Here is a 9,889-nt window from a genome sequence, read left to right as displayed (position 1 = left end):
TTTGGTCGAAAAATCACCTCGGACCTGGTGCTCCCTAAGGCGAGGGGGAATGTTTCCCTTGGAGGACATGTATTGTTATTTTAGTTCTTACTTTATTTGAGGCCCAACTGGGTCTAAATATATGCTCAAACAAACCCGAGGAAGAGCAGGAAGGTGGAGGAAGAAGTCCTGTTGTGGATGGCAGACTCAAGTCCACTCCAGGTGTTTGGGGTGGAAGGGGGCACTGTATTGATCAGTATTGATGATTGTAAAATTGGATTAGGAATCAAAACGAAATAGTCTCCTCATCCAATCCCCTTAGAATATTTAAATCCAGACCCGGAAGCCAATTGGGATGTCCTAACAAATTTTGCCCTCAAGAATTAACAACTTTCCTCTTGTAATAAAAAATCAATTATAATAATTGAGTTAATGAATTTCGTTTCTTTAAATTTTAAAAATGAACACTGAACGTTGCTTTCAAGTGTGGGCATCAAGTACATGTGAAGGAAAGGAGGCAGAGTTTAGGTAGAATAAAGTTTCGTTTTCTCTCTCCACCTGTGGAACGGGCATGCCCACTGCTCTAAAGGTGGCCTCTCTGAAGCCCCCTCCTCTTCCCCATACCTCCTTACCCCACCCACCTGTGGCGCTTCGATTTTGTTGTACCCCGCACCTCTTGGTTGGCGAGTAGAGCCTTTTGAACGGCTCGCCCGAGGCATTTGCGGATCGGGCGCAGGACAGGGCAGGGAATTGGGTCTGGGCCATGGAACGCGGGTACCCCACGGCTGCAGCCAGCGGTGGGAGGTGCAGCTGCGGACACCAGCGGCAACTGTTGGCTCAACTTCTGGGCAGGTAGAATAAGGTGCTGCCTCTTAGGCGCTAGGGCGGACTCCTCAAGAAACCATTCTTCACCCCGTCCTCTGCGTCAGAATGGCGTCCTAATTGGGAGAGGACAAGGGGTGACTGGGGCCGATCTCGGGGCTCCAGCTGCACGACCCCAGCCTAGTTCTTAAGTCTAGTCTCCGTAGGGCAGGTGGGGTGAGGGTGTGTGGTTAGATTAAGGGGACACAACTGTTAAAACACTCCGCATGCAGAGTGTCCACTTCCAGGTGACCCCGGTCTTTTGGAAATCGTGAAAAGGCCCTTTAAGTGACAAGAGAACAACAGCTCGTAGGTATTTGGATCCCGGTTCCCAGCTCTGCCAGTCTCAGGTGTGTGCAGGGTGGGAGTGACGAGGAAGGCGCCTGGGGTTCTCAGGCCTCGCTGGTGTGTGGTTCTTAGCGAGGTACGGTCGACTGACTCCCCTTCTAGCCCCTCGCAACGTCGGGCCAGGCGCGACGCCAGGTCCGGGTGCGGGGCGGAGCTAGGCTGGGACTGGCTGGGGGCCGCCCCGCCCTGCGCCTGGGCCTCCGCGCCGGCCCCCGGGGAGGAGTTATGATAATTTCCTTCTCATTAAGGCACTCGGGTCCCGCGGCTATCGCCGGGACACTGTGCGGGTGCGGCTTCCCGGGTCCACGGCAGCGGTCTCTACACCCGCGGCGGCAACATCTGCGCTCTTACGTCCGCCGATGTGCGTCCAGTGATCCGGACAGCAAGGCCCGCGCGCGGCGGGGCGGCGGCAGGCGCCTGGTCACCGTGACCCCAATTTTGGATTTACCGCTCGGGGGGTGGGGGGAGTCTGGATTTAACTGGCGACTGTTTTGGGGGACGCCGGACGCCATGTTGTGGAAAATAACCGATAATGTCAAGTACGAAGAGGACTGCGAGGTGAGCGGGGCTCAGGGGTGCAGGGGCGCAGCCCAGCCCCCTGGAGTACAGTTGCGGAGGCAGGGACACCAGACCGAAGTCCGGGACGAGTGCGCAAGAGCCCTCATCTCTCGGCGGAGCCCGATTCGGTCCTCCCGACACCCCCTGAGCCCCTTTCTCCGGGTCCCCTTTCCAGTACCGGGTCTTTTCCTAAATACCCAGCCCTAGGGAACAAGGCCTGGAAGGAGAATGGCAGATCCCACCCACAAAGCTTACCAGTCGGTTTCCTCCGAAGAGAACAGCCCTTCTTCCCGTTTTCACGGAAGAGCGCCCGTCTGCAACCCTTAGACGTGGCTTTTTCGCAGGAAGTCTTGGTCTAAAGGGATCAAGGGAGACTACCTGCCGGCGACACTTTTTGCAGAGCCTCCTCCGAGGAGGGCATGTCACCTGCCCCGCTACCTCCTCAGGGAAGCAAGAAAGCAGTCGTAGCTTGGCTTTCAGGAGAAGTGGGGGCTGGGGAGTGTTGGGGGGGGGTTGCTGAGGCCACATGGGGCCGTAAGCGCTCGGGAGTGCTCCAGCCTGTCGGACAGGTTGAGCTAGAGTTTCGGAGAGTAGGAGGGAGGGAGGCGGCGAGCGGGAAGAGGAAGAAGACGCAGGCGGCGGGAGTCGAGCACCCGGGCGCGTGCAGAGGGGAGTCCAGGCGGCCCGGACGCTAGAGCGCACGCTGTCTCCGGGACCTGGAGGGGCTGCCCCTGCTCGCAGACCCGGACACTTCCGCTAGGGGGCGACAGTACCATGTTTCTCCTGTTTTCCTTGCTGCCCTTGTGACCCCGGGACAGATGGAAACACATCTTTTAGGAATTAAATCAGGCCGCCGAGAAGCGAGGGGACGAGAGCAGGCAAGGTTGCCCAATTTTCAGGGTCTTTTCATTCTCCCTCTGCACCCGCAAGTGTGGCAACTGGCCTTGGACGAGCAGGCCGATCTTAATCTTAGCTCCACTTGGCCGGGCCTGGCTGGCGGGGAGGATAGCCTTGGCCTCCGAGCGTTCCTTCCCTAGATCCTCGGGCGATGTTGGATGGCAGGCACTCCCTGGGGGCGTCACCTGCCCGGAGGTCTTTGTCCTCAGGGCGTGGAAGGGAGGGTCCCTGGGGCGGGGAAGATGCACTCCTCCCGGGCTGTGCGCTTTATCCGTGTCAGCTGCTTCCGTTTTGCCGTGCGACTCCAACATGTGCGGGCTGAAGAGCGAGCGCGCTCGGCTAGGCGTTAGCTACAGGCTGACTCACCCCCCGATCGCAGGCTGCTGCCTCTACCCCGGACTTACCTGGCTTGGGACCCGAGGTCCGGAGCAGGCGCCTCTGAGCGTCGTGGCCACCGAAGCGCCTAGACTTTCGCCGCCGGGCTCGGCGGACTCATCCCCCCAGGTCTTAAACCAGCCTCTCCTCCCTCGGAGAGTCCCTGGTCTCACAGTTGACTGTGAAATGCCGGGATCCGACCCGGAGCCGGACCCCGGGGATTCACGGCTCCTCCTCGCGCCGCCGGCCGGTTCGCTGTAGCAGGGTTTCGCCCTAACCGGGTCTCTGCTCTGCTCTTACAGGATCGCCACGATGCGAGTAGCAACGGGAACCCGCGCATCCCCCACCTCTCCTCGGCCGGGCAGCATCTTTACAGCTCCGCACCGCCGCTGTCCCACACTGGAGTCGCCGAATACCAGCCGCCACCCTACTTTCCACCGCCCTACCAGCAGCTGGCTTACTCTCAGTCGGCAGATCCCTACTCGCATCTGGGCGAAGCCTACGCGGCGGCCATCAACCCCCTGCACCAGCCTGCGGCCGCCGGCAGCCAGCAGCAGGCCTGGCCCGGCCGCCAGAGCCAGGAGGGCGCCGGCCTGCCTTCGCACCACGGGCGCCCGGCCAGCCTGCTCCCCCACCTCTCCGGGCTGGAGGGAGGCGCCGTGGGCGCCCGCAGGGATGCCTACCGCCGCTCGGACCTGCTGCTGCCCCACGCGCACGCCTTGGACTCCGCGGGGCTGGCGGAGAACCTGGGGCTCCACGACATGGCTCACCAGATGGAAGAGGTGCAGGTGAGCGGCTGCGCTGGGGTTCGTTGGCCTCACAGCCACCCCTCATGCCACGTTCACCCCAAACTGAAAGGAAACTTTTGTCATTTCTCCCCCCAGAACGTTGACGACCCACACTTGCTTGGGCCCGATCAGACTGTAATCCGCAAAGGTAAATAGTGACCGAGAGGTTTTTTCCTCCTCTGGCTCTGCGCGGGCAGCCCAGCTTGTGAAGTTATCAGTTTGCTGCCAGGATGGGGGTCCTGGGTGGTCATCATGGGACATTCTGTGATAGAGGGGACCCACGGGGACTGAGGGAGGCTAGGTTTGTAGGAGTGACAGGACTGGGTTGTTTTTTTTTTTTTTTTTTTTTTTACCCCGATGTGATTGAAAAGGGAGCTCTTAGGAGCTGCCTCTTAATCTCTGGAGTCGCTACTCCTTAGTGTTCTCAGGGAAATGTGACTTCTTGAATGCCCGAGGGTGTTTTACAGAGTCGGAAAGTCTCCCAGAGTTGGTATTGTGATTAATTCCGGGGGTAGGAAAAAAACGAAGCTGGCACCTTAGTTATTGGTTCTGTTGACAGTTTTAATTGTGGATGTCGATGTGATTATTATTTCGAATTTCAAACATGCATATGGGAAGAGTAGTGAATTCTGACCTGCAAGAAAAGTTTTGAAACAGTTTGGGCTACCAAATAAACAGACCTGAAAGGGACAGAGCTGCATGATCAGTCAGAGATTGGGTTTTTGCAGGGGAGGGAGGAGATGGAGAACATTGGGTTGCTTGGAGTGGCTTGCAAATTTAAGTTACATACTGATAGGATTTCCAATCTGGCTGTTTTGGGAAATGAAGTCAATCTAAATTAAAAGAGTCAAGGTTTGTTACTTGAACTTGAAGTGTTTGAGTAGATTAGGGAGTGTGAGGAAATGGTATTTGGGGAAAAATTGGAAAATAGAATTACCCAGTAAACTTAACAAAAAAAAAAAGGACTAATTTGTATTTTAAAATTTATTGTGATCAGCTGCATTTAAATGTTTTGGCAAAGAATCTGAATTTGTACTGTGCTTTTCGTTGTTCGTTGAGGGGGAACAAATCACCACTTATTTAATATTGAAGCAGTTTTCTGAAAACAAAAAGATTCTATGCTTGGAATCTTGGCTAATTGATTTTCCAAGGTGTTATCTTGTGAATTTTAGATTTATCTTTGAGGAAAGAACTTGGCTTTAAAAAGTCTGCTTGAGCAGGGTGTGGCGGTACATGCCTGTAATCCCATCTACTCAGAAGGCCTAGGCAAGTTTGAGGCCAGCCTCAGCAACTTAAGTGAGACCCTGTCCAAAGTAAAAAAAAAAAAGGGCTGGGAATATGGCTCAGTGGTAGAGCGCTTGCCTGGCATGTGCAAGGCCCTGGGTTCCATCCCCAGTGCCCGCGGGGAAGATCTCCTTGTGATTTGTGATACAGTGTGTGAAGCTGTTTGTCTGAAGACTGCTTTTAGCTTTGGTTCCTGGGGTTTTTCCCCCCAAGGTCTCTTGCTCAGATGCAACTCTGACCACCAGTCCTGGTCTTGTCTCTCAGGTCCCATTTCCATGACTAAGAACCCCCTAGGTCTCCCCTGTCAGAAGGAGCTGGTGGGAGCCGTGATGAATCCCAGTGAAGTCTTCTGCTCGGTTCCAGGAAGACTGTCCCTCCTCAGCTCCACGTCCAAATACAAAGTGACGGTGGCTGAAGTGCAGAGGCGATTGTCACCGCCTGAATGTTTAAATGCCTCACTGCTGGGAGGTGTTCTCAGAAGGTACTGGGCTCTGAGATTGGGGATTGGAAGGTGAATGTATAAAAGGGCTTGGAGGTATTTTTAACATTTATGTAACTTTTATACCTAACGCTGAATTGTAATGGGCTTAGAGAGAGTTTTCAGTACATTTCTCTCTTTTCTTTTAGAAAGTGCCAAATGCAGAAGGAAGTGCTAAAACAGCGCTAACAAATTATCATTTGGTTGGGATTTGATTCTATGCATGAAGCAGCAGCATCTGTACTAGGAGAAGGGGGGCTGTGTGGGCTTCATTCCCCCAGGGGGTTTTGGGGAGGTTGTTGCAATTTTACAAGAGAAAATTCATCTACTCCAGTACAACTTGCTGTGTTCTGCGATTAAACAACAACAAAATCCCCAAAGCAGAAGGCCAGTGATTCTCTGGGAGGGTTTTGATTTTTAATTTTACGGGGATTAATTAAACAAGGTATCACTTCTGATGACGACTCTCATCATGCAGGCGTTGATGGACTTCAGCTTTGACAACAGCACATAGGGACTGTAGAATTTTCAAAGCGTGGTTTCTTGACAATAGTCAACTTTCTTTTCCCAGAGCCAAGTCCAAAAATGGAGGCCGATCTTTGCGGGAGAAGTTGGACAAGATTGGGCTGAATCTTCCGGCTGGGAGACGGAAAGCTGCTCACGTGACCCTCTTGACATCCTTGGTGGAAGGTCGGTGCTATTGTTCTGTGGTGTTTTAAGTTTGCACTGTCTTTAGTGCTTTGTCAACAAAGAGGCAGAAAACAATTCATAAGGCTCAGTTACAAGGAGAGATGAAAGCAGTTTGAATGGTCATGTTCATTACAATGAATCATAATTTTATTAAATAAGCTAACACTTGTGTATGACTGCTCATGCATTCTGCTCTGGGTTCCCCAGAAAGTCAATGTTAAAAAAGAAATTGGTTTTCCCAGTCAAAATCATGCCATAGGGGTGAATAAAATTTCCTATTTCATGAACATGTTTTTTGAAAGCTGATCCGTTGCTACAGCTTTTAAAAGTAGCTTATTAGCCGGGCACCTTGGAGCACTTCAGTAATCCTTGCTTCTCTGGAGGTTGAGACAGGAGGATTACGAGTTCAAAGCCAGCCTCAGCAAAAGCGAGACCCTGTCTCTAAATAAAATACGAAATACGGCTGGGGATGTGGCTCATCCCCTGAATTCAATTCCTAACCCCCCCCCCCACACCAAAAAAAAAGGCAACTTACTTACTGATGGTCAAAAGTAGCACTTCTGAAATAGTTTTGTAGCTGTGGACTATCGGGACACAGTGGGACGTGCCCAGGTCAACTCCTTTCCTTCCATCAAAATGGGAACACACCTGTAATCCCAGTGGCTCAGGAGGCTGGTCAGGAAGAGCTTAAATTTGGGGTCAGCCTTAGTGAGATTTTTGTCTCAAGATAAAATTTTCAAAAAGCGTTAAGGAGCAGGGCACAGTGGCACACTCCTGTAATCCCATGGCTTGGGAGGCTAAGGCAGGAGGATTGAGAGTTCAAAACCAGCCTCAGCAACAGCGAGGCGCTAAGCAACTCAGTGAGACCCTGTCTCTAAATAAAATACAAAATAGGGCTGGGGATGTGGCTCAGTGGTCGAGGGCCCTGAGTTCAATCCCAGGTACCAAAAAAATCCAGGGATGAGCAGCGATTCTCTTCCTAGTTCTTAGATTATAGTGTGTGGTGTTTTACTTTCTTGGATGGGAGATCCTTCCCCTGACCTATAAAGTAGCCAAGAATGCACTATGGCCTCGGCCCCTCACCCGCAACGGGGTGCTGGCTCTGGCTCTGGGCTGGGGAAGCCAATGAGAAGGGGGCTTCAGGACAGCACAGCCTTTTGAACACTGTATGTCCCTGGCCTCTTGGCGTGACGGTGGTGCTGAGACCTGGCACAGACCCTCTCTACCCTTTTACCAGTGGCTTAGAGGTCAGGGTGAGGAATAAGGGCTGCTGGCTTGGGAATAGCTGCCCTGCGGGAAGAAGTGTGGGTTTTGCAGGGTTTCCTGACCAGCCAGGCACGGGGCTTGAATGAATGTGCTCCTGGAACAATGGCTCTCAGATTCTGATCCCTAGCAGTGGCCCCTTTACCGCTCCGCTGCCATCTGGGGTTTTTGCAAAGCCCTCCTGTCTTGCTTCCTGGGGCCAGGAAAGGTCCCTTTCTGGTGGGTGATGACTCCACTGGTCTCCTCCCGAGGCCCCCTTCACGTGACAGAGGAGCTTATCTCCCTTCATCTTCCTGCTGTCCCACAAAAACTTTGACTATCAAGAGGAAGTGTGGACCTCTGGTCATGGAGCAGGGGGCGGGAACTTTCTCAAGCACCGGAAGGACTTCAAGTGCTTGGCCCCCACCTGTGCTCCTTACCCTCCACACCTGGAGGGCGCCCTGGAAGCCCTGCCTGCAGGTCTGCCATGGAGTTTTTGCCCTGTGTGATTTCATCTTAGAATGCAGAGCGGCTGGCAGACAGTCTCTGGGAAAGAGAAAGGGCAGTTTGCTGGCATTTCCCGCAGCCATCCGAAAACCTAAACCTAAACCTGTTGTCTGTTGCTGATGATTCTAGGCGAAGCTGTTCACTTGGCCCGGGACTTTGCCTACGTCTGTGAAGCGGAGTTTCCTAGTAAGCCAGTGGCCGAATATTTAACCAGGCCTCACCTAGGAGGGCGGAATGAGATGGCAACGAGGAAGAATACGCTGCTGGCAGCTCAGTGAGTATCCATACTGTCTCGGAGCTCAGGCGTGCAGTCCCTGCAGCTCAGAAAAGGAACCAGTCGTGAAACAGGGTGCAGAGAAGGAAAAGGCCAAGAGATCCCTGGTTCCTGAGTCAAAGCCATGAACTTTCTTGCAGAATTTGGAAGGGTCGCCCGAGTGTGTTGCTCATGAGCGCTCTGGGCTGCCTGGTTACTGGGCTCAACTTGGTTCAGCCCTCTTCCATTTCTATATTTGCATAGCTTATAAAAATTTGTTTTATCATAGGCAGTAAAGAGATTGTGTGTCTTCTGCCTCCTGATAACAGATTTGAAGGAGTCCTGAGCCAATTAAATGTCTCACATGCTACTAAATGCAGCTGTGGAGTTTCTCATGGAAACCCAAAGGAGGCTGATTTTACAATCAAGCTAAATGAAGCAGAACAGTCAAGTCAGGAAAGGAGGCAGGAGTGCAATGAGCCAGCCTGGGCAGAGATTGGGAGTTTCAGGGGACGCATGCGTGATTCTCTGGGTTCCTGATTAAGGTTCATTTATTGGAACTCATTTATACCAAAAGAAACTGCCTTGACCTCAGGGTCCTGGTGACCTTGGCTAGTTGCAGGGTTAATCCTGTTACTTCTAATTGCAGAGAGGATAGATAAGATAGCTCTGGAAAAGAGCTTAGTTCAGACTCTGGCACTTAATAGGTGCTAAGTGCAGTAGCTGGCCGTTGGCGGTAGTTTCCATTCCCTTGCTTGGTTCAGCCAGGCCACCCACTGCCTCCAGGGGTCATCCTCAGGGTGGTTTGTCCTGCACTCCCTTCCTGAAGAGCTGGGTGTCACTCACTGGATTCCTGATGTCTTCCCAGGCAAGTGTGTAAAGAATTCACGGACCTCCTCAATCAAGACCGAACACCCAATGGCAACAACAGGCCCTCCCTGGTCTTGGAAACAAACATACAGAACTGCTTGTCTCATTTCAGCCTGATTACCCACGGGTTTGGCAGCCAGGCCATCTGCGCCGCTGTGTCTGCGGTGCAGAACTACATCAAAGAAGCCCTGATTGTCATAGACAAATCCTATATGAACCCCGGAGACCAGAGTCCCGCAGATTCTAATAAGACCCTGGAGAAAATGGAGAAGCACAGGAAGTAAAATGGGCATGAGCAGAGGGCGGGAAGGGAAAGGACTGAGGAATCCTTCTCCACTGGGACAGACCAGGACGCCCCTCCTGCTGGGGGAGGAGCTTCCAACCTCCCCTATCCACCTATCCAAAGGCCTGTGTCCCTTGAGGCTTGCAGGATCTTGACCTGCCCTCCTGGATCCCTGTGGCTTCTCCAGCGCTGCAGTGTCTGACCTTGGACACAGGATCCCAAGGTGACAAGTACTGGTTTTTGTTTTACTTGTTGAGCGTTCATTTTTTGGAACCCCATCCCTCCTTCCTCTGAAAGTGGTGCTACAAGTTTTAGAACCTTCTCATATGTTCCCTGGGGCTGACAAGAAGCCATGCGCCTAGCTGTTGAAACATCCGATTGATGCGGTTCAGATCAACTATAACTTATTTCCTTCAGTGTTAAGATATGGCTGGTTTTTATGCCCACTAAATATTGTTTTCAAAAATCAGTCTTTA

The 9,889-nt window shown here is 52.6% G+C and overlaps 1 protein-coding gene across 1 annotated transcript; it reads left to right on the top strand.

Annotated features, from left to right (window-relative positions):
* Positions 1-1,698: 1,698 nt before the first annotated feature.
* Tfap2c (transcription factor AP-2 gamma) lies at positions 1,699-9,414 on the top strand. The gene is made up of 7 exons (XM_076849149.1): positions 1,699-1,746; positions 3,321-3,806; positions 3,903-3,954; positions 5,355-5,571; positions 6,140-6,258; positions 8,137-8,281; positions 9,129-9,414. The coding sequence occupies exons 1-7, from the start codon at positions 1,699-1,701 to the stop codon at positions 9,412-9,414; spliced, it is 1,353 nt and encodes a 450-aa protein (XP_076705264.1).
* The last annotated feature ends 475 nt before the right edge of the window (positions 9,415-9,889 follow it).

The sequence above is a fragment of the Callospermophilus lateralis genome, chromosome 3, assembly GCF_048772815.1.
Source record: "Callospermophilus lateralis isolate mCalLat2 chromosome 3, mCalLat2.hap1, whole genome shotgun sequence".
In the NCBI taxonomy this organism is placed as follows: Eukaryota; Metazoa; Chordata; class Mammalia; order Rodentia; family Sciuridae; genus Callospermophilus; species Callospermophilus lateralis.
The sequence above is the reverse complement of the archived record's forward strand: the minus strand, read 5'-3'. Positions and strand labels throughout refer to the sequence as shown.

Coding starts and splice junctions, on each gene's coding strand:
- Tfap2c (XM_076849149.1), top strand. CDS start 1,699: ATGTTGTGGAAAATAACCGATAATGTCAAGTACGAAGAGGACTGCGAG. Junction 5,572..6,139: donor CTGGGAGGTGTTCTCAGAAG/GTACTGGGCTCT, acceptor TTCTTTTCCCAG/AGCCAAGTCCAAAAATGGAG. Junction 8,282..9,128: donor AATACGCTGCTGGCAGCTCA/GTGAGTATCCAT, acceptor ATGTCTTCCCAG/GCAAGTGTGTAAAGAATTCA.